The sequence below is a fragment of the Dasypus novemcinctus genome, chromosome 5, assembly GCF_030445035.2.
Source record: "Dasypus novemcinctus isolate mDasNov1 chromosome 5, mDasNov1.1.hap2, whole genome shotgun sequence".
Classification (NCBI taxonomy): Eukaryota; Metazoa; Chordata; class Mammalia; order Cingulata; family Dasypodidae; genus Dasypus; species Dasypus novemcinctus.
In genome coordinates this window covers 22,793,074-22,808,334 of record NC_080677.1, presented here as the reverse complement: position 1 = coordinate 22,808,334, position 15,261 = coordinate 22,793,074, and the positions used below count along the sequence as shown (strand labels likewise).

At 39.9% G+C, this 15,261-nt stretch overlaps 1 protein-coding gene across 3 annotated transcripts in view; it reads right to left on the bottom strand.

Annotated features, from left to right (window-relative positions):
• The window catches only part of MATCAP2 (microtubule associated tyrosine carboxypeptidase 2), a 99,960-nt gene that overhangs the window by 77,697 nt on the left and 7,002 nt on the right, over positions 1-15,261 (bottom strand). The window contains exon 1 of one of the 3 annotated variants that reach the window (XM_004454260.5): positions 3,781-4,216. The exons of 1 other annotated variant lie outside the window; for it this stretch is intronic. In XM_004454260.5, the coding sequence (XP_004454317.2) occupies positions 3,781-3,805 (25 nt within the window). In that variant the 5' untranslated portion in view covers positions 3,806-4,216. Of the gene's footprint in view, positions 1-3,780; positions 4,217-15,261 lie in introns of those variants that run through there. One more of the 3 variants, XM_004454259.5, reaches the window with a different exon arrangement.

Here is a 15,261-nt window from a genome sequence, read left to right as displayed (position 1 = left end):
GCAAAATCAACCTACAGTATTAGAAGTATTCCCTTGGGGGAGGAGTTATTATCTGGGAAGGTTTAGCAAGGAGTCTATAGGGTGCTGGGAATGTTCTGTATCTTGTTCTGGGCAATGCTACATATGGAGAAATTCAGCAGACTGTACATTTAAGACTTGTGAACCTTCCTGTATATTAAGCTACATCTTAATTTTTAAAATGTTACAAAAAAGTCAGTATCTTTAATAATATATTTAATACCCTAATCCTTTGCATTACAATGGATACTTCATTAATTATAATATCTTTAAATTCAACAGCCCCAATGTAGTTCATCAACTTTAAATGAGAAAAAGAGATGAAAGGTCACTTAATGTCATGCAGGAATTGAGAAGCTCAACTGTACTTCAGGATTCTTAAAAAAAAAATTCACAGTCCTAGTTAGGAGCACACTTTAGTATTACTCTACTAGTAATGATGATTCTTACATGTGACTCCTTTTTTTTGTTTTTTGGTCAGAAACTGGTTCAATTTATATACGAATTTTGTACAGTTAAAATAGGCAGGGAAGCGGACTTGGCCCAGTGGATAGGGCGTCCGCCTACCACATGGGAGGTCCGCGGTTCAAGCCCCGGGCCTCCTTGACCCGTGTGGAGCTGGCCCATGAGCAGTGCTCACGTGCGCAAGGAGTGCCCTGCCACGCAGAGTGTCCCCCGCGTAGGGGAGCCCCACACGCAAGGAGTGTGCCCCATAAGGAGAGCCGCCCAGCGCGAAGGAAAGTGCAGCCTGCTCAAGAATGGTGCTGTACACATGGAGAGCTGACACAACAAGATGACTCAACGAAAAGAAACACAGATTCCCGGTGCCGCTGATAAGGATAGAAGTGGTCACAGAAGAACACACAGCAAATGGACACAGAGAGCAGACATCTGGGGGGGGTGGGGGGAAAGAAATACATAAAAAATAAATCTTTAAAAAAAAACAAAACAATGAGCACAGAATGAACAAAAAACAAGCTAGGAGGGGGTGGTTGTGGCTCAAGCAGTTGAGCACCCACCTCCCACATGGGAGTTCCCAAGTTCAGTCAGGGTGCCTCCTAAGGAAGACAAACAAACAGACATGCAGTCATCAAGCAAAAGCAATGAGTAGACAATGGGCAAAAACTACAAGCAGGCGAGGAAAAAAGAGCAGACAATGAGCAAAAAAACAAGAGCAGGAAGTGAATGTAGCTCAAGCATGTGAGTGCCTGCCTCCCACAGGGGAAGTGCCGGGTTTGGTTCCATTGCCTCCTAAAGAAAATAAAAAAGCAGGCAATGAGCAAAAAACAACAAGCAAAAGCACAAACAAGCAAAAACAACTAGAAACAGACAAGGGAGCCATGGCAGGGGGTGGGGGGAAGGCTATGCAAAGGCAAAAAGACATTTTCTAGTTTGCTCCATTTTAAAACAGCATATATGGCAAGCATATCTTATTTCATTTTCTGCCTCCAATCAACTGATTCACCAGGATATTACATATAGATTATACTATATCGTAACTAATAAATCAAAAGCAGGTAAGATATTATATGGGAATGATTTTAGAAGTACATAACTGCTTCAGTGCTTAAGTATAAAACAACCCGTTGGTTCTATATTATAGCTATTTTAAAGCTATAATAAAATATGAACATATATATATATAAAATGAACATATTTCTGTCAGTACTTTAATCACAGTCAAGTTATTCTGCTAATTAGAACAATATGAGCTTCTTAGGTATCAATGTAATAATTAGGTAAGAAGGGGTTTGGGCAGTTAAGACCACGTTTTCAGCTAAACTTTCTAATTTTTGGCTTTCAAAGTTGGGTTTTCTGGTATTTCTGTGAAATGCCTGGATTCTAGAACTATCATTTTAATTAGCCTAGTGCTATATAAAAGAAATGGAGAAAATATTTTGAATAATGACCTGGTCAGTTATTTTAAAGGGACTGTAAATTTGAGGGTTTAATTGTCTCAAATGACTTGAAATTTTTATTGTAATATAGAAATTCAATGCCAAATTTTCTATTTTGGGGTATGCAAAGCACAGAGTTGCTCTGATAAATGTATTGCCACTAAATTATAGGAATTGAGTTGGAGCAAGAGAAATGAATCTATTTTATAAACAATCTTCCTCAAACTTCCAACTTTGCATATTGAAATATCAAGAGATTCATGTTGTACAGCTGACTAGTTGGTCAGAATTACCCAACTTCTACTTGTAAGATTATAATTGTATTCTCTCTTTACACTGATTGTTATGCTCTAAGGAAATTATTTCAATGTAAAGTATTTCTTAACTTTTATCTAATAAGCTGCATTGTAATAGGAATTAACTATATATTTCTTCAACACCAGTGGTTCTCAGTGGGGTGCTTTGCCTCCGTTCCCACCCACCAGGGACATTTGACAAGTCTGGAGACATTTCGGGGTGTCACAGCTGAAGAGGCAGTACTAATGGCATCTAGTGAGTAGAGGCCAGGGATGTTGCTAAACATTCTACAATGCACAGTACAGTCCTTTACTATCTGGGATTTGGAGTTACTTGGTCCAAATTGTTAATAGTGCCAAGGCTGAGAAACCCTGCTCGAAAAACATAAAGAAGGCATGGTATTTTTAAGTAACTTTCAACATTTTCGTTGTATTTTATGAGAGTGTCTATTTCAAATCACTTTAAAAAAATCTAATGCCGTTGAAGTCGCCTCTTAGATCTTAGATCCTCTAGAAGTCTTATGTTTCCTATCAATATAAATGACAATGAGATTAATCACAGCAAGGTTGTGTTTGCATAAAAATCAGCTCCATATTTTATCTAAAACTAAACATGAAATAAAATAGTACAAAATAAAAACACTACAAATGTTATATACTTTTATTGAAAAGGAATTTAATTCTATAATGAAAAACTAACTGAAAGATAGTTTATTAGGTAATGCAATACCTTAAAGTTAAAAGCTCTGGCCTTATTTTGACACAGTCTCAGCATTAGACATTTCTATTTATTTTGTTGCTACTGGTTCTTAGTCATGATTATGGATTAACACGAACACTGCCTTGCAGAAATGTTATCATACAGAATCAGACGCAGGGAAAAGTGGCCTAAGAAATTATTCTAATAGTTTTAGATTATTTTCAATGATACATAGTTATTTTAAATAATAAAACAGGCACGTGAACTTTCAGTCCTGAAAGCTTTTAAGCTTGGTATAATACATATTCTAAGTGTGCTAAATCTTCTCACTGACTTAAGAATAAAAGCGTACATACGAAAATACACAGCTGAATAAAGATCTACAGAGATGTGTCCTTTGGCTTAGCTCTCATTTTTCTGAACATTCTAGAAAATGAGACCCTAGTACATTATAATGCCCCATTACATATCTAATATGTTCTGAAACATGGTTAATCAACATTTCGATTGTACACTATAGAAGCGGTGACCCCTCTCTACTTATAATTTACTTCGCTAGATTCCACAGAGTGTGCTTACTGATAATAAGCGACAAAAGGAAAAGGTAATCTGTTCTGTCTTCCCTCCACCTGTTTTCCCGGGCGCCTCCTGCGCTCCTCGCACTGTCCTGGACGCGGGGTTGACTCGGCACCCCGCGGGCGCAGCCCACGTCCTCCCGTTACCTCGGCCGCTGGGCGGCCCTGGCACGCGGATCGGGGGATCCCGGCCCACTCTTGACGCGAGCCGCCGGGCCGACGCTGACCGCCCCCCGCCCGGCGGGACCCCGGCGCCCTCGCCAGCCCCAGAGCCAGCCTTTTCCCGCACTCACCCGTCACGCGAATGGACTCCAGCATCGTCCAGCCGAGGCCGGCGCGGCGGGTCGCGTGGGCTCGGGGATGCGAGGGTCGGGTCGCCTCTAGCCTCCTGTCGGGCTCAGCAGCGGGTCGCGGCGGAAAGCGACTCGCTGCGACCTGCGACACGATAGGTCGGAGAGCGCGGACAGGAACCGGCGGGCACAGGTTAGGACCGTTCTCCCCTGCCCTGGGCGCTGGAAGGTGCAGGAGTCGGCCCTACAGTCGGCAAACGCGTTTAGATCCCGCCGCCGTGACGTAGTCGTTCCCCTGTTGCTAGGAAACGCCCCCCGCCGGCCTCGTGCCCTGCGCCTCACAGGACCCGCGCCACTTGGGGCGCTCGCGCGACGAAGACCGTGTCGCGGAGGAGGAAAGAGACAGGCTGCCTGCCTACAACTCCCGGCGTGCACAGCGCAGGCCCGACCCCTGGGGGCTTAAGAGCTGTGGGCGGGGACTTGTCGGGACTCGGGCTGATTGAATATTGGCGTTTTAACCGATTCGACCCGCAAGAAGTCTGTGCGCCTTTCAAGGGAGCTTGTCTGGGGGTAGCTTCACAAGAAGAGGGGATGATGTGACAGTGCCAGCAGTGAATTCCAAAGCCAGTCTCCGCCGCCCTTTGGTTAACTTATAAAATGCGGAAAATTTAATTGTAGTGGGGCATCCTTGTCCTTAGACAAGGAAGTTGGAAGATTTGAGCTGGTAAGAATAAAGCTTCAGGAAGCTAAAATACATTAATATCTTAATATCAAAATGCATATTACTTTGTGATTATGCAATTGATAGAGGCTGAATGTTACTTCTCAATTCATTACTCACTTTCTCAGTATCGAATGTGAAAATTGATATTTTACAATAACCATGGAAAATGCAGAGACTATGCCTTTCAACCAACTTTTTTTTTGGAAAGCCTAATGTGTGCGAGATTCTGTGCCAAGCCTTGAGGACATAACAAGGGAAATGAAATAGCCTCACTGAGCTTAGACTATGCAAAGCTGGTTATAAGATAGTTGTGGCTCTGTCAGTCTTCAGGGAGTCACACTTCTCTTTTTTACTCTAACTCAAGGTTGAGGTAGGATGCAGTAATATTGGGGATTTGTATGCAAACTTAGGAACAAAAGAAAAGTTGAAGAAATTTCAGGAGCAGCCTATTGAGAATGATGACTATGTTAGAGTTTATATCTTTTTCATCAATTAGGAGAGAACAGTGGAAATTTTTTTCTTTTAAAGATTTATTTTCTTTATTCCTCCACCCCACCCCCACCACATTGTTTGGGCTTGCTGTCTGCTCATCTTTTTTAGGAGATAGTGGGAACTTAACCCCTGACGTCCAGTGTGGGAGGGAGGAGTCCAATGGCTTGAGCTGTCTCTGCTCCTGTTCGTTGTGTCTCTTCGTTGTGTCATCTTGTTCCATCAGCTTGCTGCGCCAGCCTGCTGTCTTGATATCAGCTTGCTGTCTTGCTCATCCTTTTTAGCAGGCACTGGGAACTGAACCTGGGACCTCCCATGTGGTAGGTGGGCACCCAATTGCTTGAGCCATATCAACTTTCCTGGAAATTTAACTATCACAAATAGTGAATAATTCCACATTCTAATCTGTCAGATTGTCAATTCTGTCTTCAAACTATAGCCAGAATCCACCCACTTCTCACCATTGCCATGCCACTGCTACCACTCTGACCCAAGCCACCACCATCTGTCATCTGGATCCTATAGATATGGCCTCCTAAGTGTTCTCCCTATCTCCACGCACCATCTTCACTCTGTTCTCAAAACTCAGTGGTCAGAGTGATCCTGTTAAAAAGTCAGATCAAGTCACTCCTCTGCTCAAAGCACTTCAATGACTTCCTTACCTGGGAAGTCCTTTATGACCTAGACTCCTTGTCATCTTTTTGGTATCATCTCCTACCACTCTTCACCCTTGTTCTTCTCCAGTCACACTGACTTCACTGATATTCCTTGATTATGGCTAGCACTGTTATCACCTCAAGGCCTTTGTACTGGTGATTTCCCCTGCCTGGAATGCTCTTTCCACAGATAACCACCTGACTAACTCCCTCACTTCTTTCAGGACTTTATCCAAATGTCACTTTTCAGTGAGGCCTTTCCTGGCCACCCTATATAAAAAATTCCACTCCTCTCGCATATATCCTATCCCTATTTCTGCTTTATTTTTTTCCTTAGTACTTATCATTATCTTATTTTTAATATGTTACCTATCTTGACTATTGTCTATCTCCATTCCTAGAAAGAAATTTGCACAAGTGCAGTGATTTTTGTTTTTTCACTGCTATATTCCCAGCATTGAGAACAGTGTCTGGCACGTAGTAGACACTCAACAAATATCTGTGAATAAATGAGTAGATAATGGAAAGTGATTGAATTTTCAATAACTGAAAAAAATAGTATGAAAACTTTCCCTGATTATAAATGGACCTATAGATAAAGAACAAATCTGTTTACATTCATATGAGCAGTTATTCTTGCAACATATGTCCTAAGGAAAAGGCTTTAATTGAACCATGCTGTTTATTTCCTTCTATTCCTAAAATTCTGAAAAATGCCTTCCAGGTTTGCTATAAATACACCAATTACCCCTGTGGATTTCTAGTTTTTAAAGTAATTGCTATTTAAGAACTGCTCCAATCTGTTGTTGAACCCCTCCAGGGAATTTAAAATTTCTGTTCCTGTGGAATTCAGCCCAGTTTGGCTCATTTTTCATAATTTCCATCTCTCTATTGATATTTCCTTTGTGTTTATCTATCATTTTCCTGATTTTCTTTAGTTCCTTGACCATGTTTTCCTTAGGTCTTTTCTTTATTCTTGGCTTGAAGTTTTTATTAATATACCTATTTTTTTCTAAGTAACAGTGGAACTACAAACAAAACTACGAAAACATGATTTTTTCATTTTAAAAACAATTTATTGAAGCATATCATTCATACCCTTTAATTCTTCAAACATATTTAGGACCTTTTTTATTTTTTTTTAAGCTTTATCTGGTATGACCCAGGTCTGGTTCTCCTCATTAATGAGTTTATCTTCTTTGCCTGAGACATTGTGTCCTGATTCTTTGTATGGTTTGTAAACTTGTTGAAACCTGGACAATTTGATATTTTAATGCTTTCACTGGAATTTAGCACTGAGGTGATTCCTTAAGCTTGCACTTAAGCTTGTATCCAACTAGTGTTGTGACAGAGCTTTCTTGAGCACCAGGAGGTAACAAAAAAAAGAGAAGGGAAAAAAGAAAACAACTTTCCAGTCTTGACAGATTGACTTGTGTGAGTGTTCTCCTTGAGGACTTACAGACTCCCGCACCAGGCCAAAGCATAAGGACCTCCCTGATCCTTTCTGCTTTCTGCAGAAGCCTCTTGTCTTGGAAATGCATGTGTGGCCCTTGAAATTCCCCCCTTTACATGGATATAAATGTCTCCTTTTTCCTAGTTTCTGCATGATTTGTAGCTTTGCACTATGTGTCCTAGAGCCAGCAATCCTTTGCCCCAGGCGGTAAGACTTAACTGCTTTCTCACCCAAGAACTCTGTGAGCCACCTTCTTCACTCAGGGCAAGTTCTGATACCCTGAGCCCCTGAGGCCACCACCAGGCAGACTGGGCCAAGCACACATACCCCCAGGATGTGCTCAAGGGTTACTCTCTTTCCTCCAGAACCGGGACCAGGGATCTGCACTGGAAGCACAGGTGGGCTCTGTGTCAAGCCAGTAAGGAGTAGGAGACGGGCCAGCCGGGTGCCAGAAGCTCCTACCATTTTTTTTTTCCTTTTTATTCTTATCACTTTTAAGTGGACTTTTTCTTGATTCAACACTGGCCCTGTTACTGCAGTCCTTGAACTATTTTCTGGAACTTTGAGAGAGATACTTCTGCCAGATCTGGCATGTTGTTCAAAGCTTCTGTCTGGGAATAGAGCCCTGAAGCTTCTCACTCCACTCCACCATCTCCATCTTGATTGGGGCGGGCCCATTTTCATGAAACCAAGATGTATATTATTTATTCCACAGGTATTTGTTTATATACAGGGTCCTGTGTTTGGTGCTTTTAGAATTCACTAAAAAACAATACCTGTTCTCAAGGAACATACTGACTAGTAGGAAAGATGATAGATATAGAAGCATATGTACATTTACATATAGACACACATGCATACATATATACATACATATACATAATGCAAATTAGAAAATGATGCCCATCAAAGCTGTACCTCCCTCCTCAATATTTCATTAAACTTAAGAATTACAAAAATGAACAAATTTGAAGCCACTCTAGTTAGTGCACATAGAAAATTATTCCATTTTTTAGTTTAATCATTATTATTTTCACTCTCATGATATTTTGTGGGTCATTTTGATTTCTAAATATCTTTAATGATAAATACCATATAAAAGTGCACATCAATTTAATCAAAAGAATTTTATTGGATATTCTTCATGTACTATTAGGCATAGAAATACTCTTTAAAAACTGGCACTGTTACCAGCAACTTCTACTGTTTCCAGGCTATGCAGTTACTCACCCTCATCAAGCTTTGTGCATCTGCTTTGTTAATTATTGATTCGCGCTCCGCCTGCATAGTATTTCCATTGGTTACAGCATCTGCAGCTGTCTTCCTGGCTGCTTTTGAGACAGCATTGTTTTTCCATATCCACAGAACAATGAACAATTCCGTGTTTCTCAGAAACTTTCCTTTCTACCTGCTTCTATATAAAGCGTTAATATTGAGATGAAAGGATTGATTTATTAGTTACAACTCTATTTTTAAAGCACTGATTGCAAAATCAAGCTAAGAATTTATTAGAACTGATTTTAATAAATTATGTTTACCTTTAACCATGTCTCTCCTTTAAAGTTTTATTAAATTTAAATTATCTAAAATAAACAAGAAATATATTTTAGGTACTTGATGTCATTGTAATTATCCTACTAAAACATTGCACTTTATTCTTATGGTCCACTATTATGGTTCACCACCAGCATTATATTGTTGGTAGTTTTGATTTCTGAATATCTTTAATGATAATTTCCATTCATTTAATTTTAGATACAAAAATAATAGGAAAACATGTTTTGAAATAAATATTTTCTTTTACATGTGTTGGGATTTTTGTGTTATGGTTAAAGAGCTTATTTTTTTCTTATTTTTACAAACAAGTCAGTAACTTGTTTACTACTTATATGTTAATCTGTATATTCCTTTTACATGGTATATGATGGACATATGGTATATATTGCTGTTGATAGGCATTTACTTTTTTTCCTCTTCATAAATTAGTTTGTGGCCTTTTAGCATTAAAAATTTGGTTAAAATTCTCCATAATAGGTGAGATTTATTTTCTTTTTAGGAAAAAGATCAACATCCACCTTTTTAAAACCTCAGAAGACATTTGACCATTTACTTTGGGAAAGTGGATGATAAAGGCCCAGATAGAGGAAGAGAAAGATGGTGAAGATTAGATAAAGCTGCTAATAAGTAATGCTAGTTGTGGCAGTTTGAGATTATTTTATGATTCACAAAAAGAGAAAGATTATGTTTTTAATCTATTCCTGTGGGTGTGATACCGTTTGAGAGCATTACATTTGTTTGTTGAAGGTACTTTGATTAGATTACTTCATAAGATCGATTTAGGTCTTTTGATTGGACTACATTAGTGAGGCTTGACTCAGGTTGAGTCTCTGCCCCTTGCTGAGTCTAATACAAATTCAGAGACAAAGAGAGACAGACACAGGAAAAAGAGGCCACCATATTTGCTCCTGCCATGTGAGAGAGGTTTTGCCCACAGCTGAGCTTCAAGGAGAGACCCCCCCAAGAGGGTCAAAGAGCTGAGGCCTAGAGAGAAAAAAGAGAGGAGGCCGAGTAAGAGACAAGCCCTATGCCAGGCTTGCCTACAGCTGCAGAGAGGCAGAGCCCTCAGCAGAGATTGGCAGCCACCTTGCTTTGCCATGTGGCAGCTGACTTTGGTGAGAAAGCACCTTTTATGGTGCCCTGATTTGGACTTTTCACAGCCTTGGACTATAATGTTTTATCCCAATTGAATCCATTTTATAAAATGGCACTTTGCATTGGCAGCCCTTTGGTAAACTAAAACATTAGCAGAGAGACAGTATAATAATTTCACCCTCTACAACAGAGGATCATTTTATTGAGAGAACAAAAAACATGTTTGAAACTGAGAAAAAGTTTAATTTCTTAGAGGTTATTATTTTAATAACTAAAAATGAATTAGAAAACTAAAATAATACCTAGTCACTTTAAAATTTCAGATGAGTTTCAAAGAATTGGGAAGAAGAAACTTCTAGTAACACTTTAACTTTCCTTCCTGCCTATTAAAAAGCAATTTATAACATTCTATTTTCTTGAATATATGTGAATTGAAAATTGGGAAACGGATTTGGCCCAGTGGTTAGGGCGTCCGTCTACCATATGAGAGGTCCTCCGTGGTTCAAACCCCGGGCCTCCGTGACCCATGTGGAGCTGGCCCATGTGCAGTGCTGATGCGCGCAACGACTGCCGTGCCATGCGGCGATGTCCCCCGCATAGGGGAGCCCCACGCGCAAGGAGTACGCCCGTAAGGAGAGCCGCCCAGCATAAAAGAAAGTGCAGCCTGCCCAGGAATGGCGCCGCCTACACTTCCCGTGCCAGTGCCGCTGACGACAACTGAAGTGGACAAAGAAACAAGACGCAGCAAATAGACACAGAGAACAGACAACCGGGGGTGGGGGGGAGGGGGGATTTAAATAAAAATAAATCTTTAAAAAAAAAAAAAAGAAAAGAAAATTAATCTGTAGCCTGCCATTATAAAAGGAACAGAGCAACTCTAGTTGCAACACCCAAATTCTAACCAGCATTAATGGAAGCCTTAAGGCAAGCTGTAAAAAATGTTTCTACAAGAGAAAAAAAAATCCAGAGAATAGTAGATAGAATTGATTTCCTTGATTTTTTCTTTTCTTTTCTTTTTTGGTCCCAGCAGAATTTTTTCAGTGAAGTTTGAAAGCTTTCAGGATATCTGTGTCAAGAGAAGGGAATGTTTTTAGTATATCTATATTCAGGAGAATAACAAGTATTAAGTGGGAGCCAAATAAAATACATTGAGACTGCCTCTGCCTTTTCACCTCAATGAAAATAGCCAGTATAACACAAAAATCCTGGAAATCACTGTGATTTTTGTTTTGTTATAAAGGATTAGAGGAGGAAGGATACCTTTTAGGCAGCCAAAAAAATGAAATATTGTTAAGCTTAATTATATTTTGAATAAGCCAAGATATGCATTAATTTACTCTTTCCAGGGATATTTATCGTGTCTACAGTACACTAGGCAAAAAATTTAAAAAGCATACCTCCCCTCAGGGAATCTACTGATAGTGTGTCCATACATATGTAAAAGTGATAGATAATATCAAGTTGTCCTTGAGCACAAGTAACAGGAATGCTGTCCTGAGTGAAGAAGAGTCCCAGTCTTCTTGGAACTTGTGTTGTGATGGCAGAGACAAAAGAATCAAATTAAGGAATGATGTAATTTCAGATACAGATAGGTGCTACTGCAGTACAGTAAATCAGTTAGTTGTTGTTGAAGTCTGTTAGTTGATGATTTGGAGTAAGAATGGTTAGGCAAGGTCTCTGAGGAACTAATTTTGATTGAGACTGGAAGGATAAGAAAAATCAGCCATAGGAAATTCTGGGGAACAGGCATTCTAGGCAGAGGGAATAGCAAATGCAAAAGCCCTTGATCTTGGCACTTTTGAGTCACCCCATGAAGGTCAGAGTGGTTGGAGTCCAGTGAGTTCAGGGAAAGTGGTAGGAGATAAGATCTAAGAGGTAGGCAGGAGCCAGAGAAAGGAGTTTGGACATTATTCTAAGTACAGTCAGAAACCACTGAAGGATTTTAACCAGCAGAGTGACAAAATGGGGTTAATCTTTTTAAAAGATCTTACTCACTGCTCTGGGACAGTGGATTAAAGGGTGAGAGTGGAAGGAGGGAGATGGGTTAGGAGGCTCATATAGTGATGAAGGCTTAGAGTAGAATGGAGCTATAGAGATGGGGAGAGGTAGACAGACCAAGGGTATATCTTGGAGGTAGAGTTGATCAGTAGGCTGGATATTTGGGTGGAGTTAGGAGGAAAGGAAAAAGGAGTTAGAGATGATCCCTAGGTTTCTGACTTGAGCACCTAGGTGAAGAATGGTGTCATTTAACTGGAATGGAGAAGATTGGAAAAGAAGAGGCTAAGTGGGGAAATTCTATTTTAGATATGTTAAGTTTAATATGCCACTTAGACATCCAGGCAAGATTTCAAGAAGGCAGTTGTATATAAGATTTCAGGGATCATAGAAGATATCAGGTTGGAGAAATAAATTTGGTAGCCATCATAGTATGATGGAATTTTAAGGCAACAGTATTAGTGAGATCACCTAGGGAGTGTGTATATTTAGGCCAGAGGGCTCAGGGTAGAATTTAGAGTTCTCAGCTCTTCAGTCATGGGGCAGAGGAAGAGGAGCCAGCAAAGTTTTATATACACACAAAGAGAAACATATATATATATATATATATATATGTTAGATGAGCTAGACATAGATATGTAGAGATAATACTTTATTATTTTAATAAGCTGTTTAAGAATAGCTTGCAGACATGATGCTGTTTACCTCTAAATATTTCATTTCTAAGTATATTTGTGTGTGAGAGAGAGAGAAGGGGAGGGGAGAGAGAGAAAAGCCAATATAATAAAAAGTTAACATCCAGTGAATCTGGGTGAAGGGTATCTGGGAATTCTCTATTCTATTTTTGTAACTTTTCTGTAAGTCTGAAATCACATCAAAATAAAGTAGTGCAAATCAAGTACTAAGGTGGTAGATGACCTCCCTATGGATTAGTTAAGAAATCTTGTAAGATATGATATTGAGCTAGACTCATATTTCTATAGTGGCGGGGTAGGGAATTCTAGTGGGAGGATCAAAGTGAGAAAGTCATGGTGGTAGCAAAGAGCATGGTATGTTTAGGGAATAGCAAGTGATTGAATACTGTTCTTTGGGCTCTTTTCTTCATATTGAACACTAAACAAAGTGGGTGGTAAGGTCATTTGCAGAAATTAAGGGGATGGGATGGGAATGTGATAGGGATACAAAGGGATAGAAAGGAAAGGATTCTGTTGGTTGGGATACATTTAAAATGTAACTGGCTCAATTTCCTTTCTTTTCCAGTGCTTAGCAGGCCAGAGAAAAACAAACAGAGCAAGAAGGTTAGAGACTGATAGGCAAAATGCAGCAAGAGGGATGAGAGGCCAAGGTAAAGGGGATTGAAGTGGTTTTCCCTTGGGTCTGGCTGGGAAGGAAGCAAGTGTGGGAAGAGTGGAGTGGGGGGTGGGAGTATACAGGACCCTCACGTATTATTTTGTGTAACTTTTTTTGTGTAATGTATGTATCTTCCAAAAATACAATTTAGGGGGGTGGGGGGTATATAGGGACCTCATATTTTTTTAATGTAACATTGAAAATAAATTAATTTTAAAAATACAGTTTACAAAAAAGATGTGGTGAGGGGTGGGGAGTGGGTTACCTCTTATGTTTTTTGTTTTATGTTTTTTAATGTAACATTCTTTGTGATCTATTACCTTTAATTAAAAAAACAAAACAAAACATTGATGTCAGGCAGTAAGCTTGAAGATTACTGTTCTGAAAATTTACTTCTGATTTGCTAATGCTGATGGATATGTATATAGATATATATATAATTGACACAATAAAATAATTATTATAAAGAAAAAAAAAAAGGAGGCTGTGCAGTGTTTGGGGAAGAGACCTGGGCAAGGCCAATGACAGGCTCTGGAAATCTTAAAGTAGACATAGTCTTTGTGTCTCAGTTTACTCATTATGAGTTCAAGGGGCTGGATTAGGTGATCTGTAAATTACTTGCCAGCTCTAACTTTTTTTTTTAACTCCTTTTTTTCTTGGCCTCCTTTTCAGAATAGATTGAGCTACTTCCCATGTGGCCTCATAGAGAAGGGGAGTGTGGGGGTCAGGGTTAATACCAGGGTATGGTTGCAAAGTACCAGCTACCACATTTTTCATATGATCAAAAGTTGGGAAATGGTAATGGACTGAAGGATAGGGTGAGTGGGCTAGCAAGATCAATAGGAGGAAGCAGCAATATAGAAAAGGAAGGGATTTAAGAGTAGAATCAGGAGGCCAGTTTTACACTTTGAAATCTTGGAGATGGAGCAATTCCAAGTGTTGACTAGATTCCAAAAGTGGTTATACTTATGAGTGGATGAGTTGAAGAAAGGAGGAGGTCAGTATAGTTGGAAAGTTTGAGGAAACATGAGGTCAAGATGTAGGAGATTATTTGGGGTCACTCAGAATTCTTCAGCAAACATTTCTTAAGTACTTATTACCTAAAATGTGTCAGGCAAGGGATGAGGTTGAAGAAGACTGGGATGAGGAAGACTGAAAAGCAGGGGAGAGAAGAGTGAAAGTAGATGTCATGAACTCTAAAATTTGAAGAGGTAATCAGAGTAGAAGAACCATGGTCTGGAAACAGTACATGAGGAGAAATTTTTTTTTCTCTGTCCCCTCCCCCCCCCACCCCGGTTGTCTGTTCTCTGTGTCTATTTGCTGCATTTTCTTTGTCCGCTTCTGTTGTTGTCAGCAGTGCAGGAATCTGTGTTTCTTTTTGTTGAGTCATCTTGCTGCGTCAGCTCTCCATGTGGGCGGCACCATTCCTGGGCAGGCTGCACTTTCTTTTGCGCTGGGTGGCTCTCCTTACGGGGTGCACTCCTTGCGTGTGGGGCTCCCCCACACGGGGGACACCCCTGCATGGCACGGCACTCCTTGCGTGCATCAGCACTGCGCATGGGCCAGCTCCACATGGGTCAAAGAGGCCTGGGGTTTGAACTGCGGACCTCCCATGTGGTAGACCGACGCCCTAACCACTGGGCCAAGTCCACCCCCAAGGAAAAATTTTTGAAGTCTTTAGAAGATCAACAAGTTCATCATGACAGACATGAGTGTTCAACAGTGACAACTGGTACACTCTCATATCAAATTTAAGAAGATTTTACCTTGATATTCAATAAAGCAACTTTGATATTTAAAGAAACACTGGCTGCTGCTATTCTACTGTAATATTTAAGAGCTAATTGTCTTTAATATGAGATTACTGAAAAATTGGGTTCTATTTTAAGAATTCCTGGTATGAAAATATAAAGTTGTCAATATATAAATTACAGTGTCATAAGTATATTAAAAATTCTTCCTCTTTATGGAAGGATTTATTGTGACCTTAGAAATCACAGTAAATCCTTTAATACCCTTATTAAGCACATGAGAAACAAAAACTAGATTAAACTATATACATTTAAAAATAGTCGGGAAGTGGACTTGGCTCAATTGTTAGAGTGTCCGCCTACCACATGGGAGGTCCACGGTTCAAACTCCAGGCCTCCTTGACCCGTGTGCAG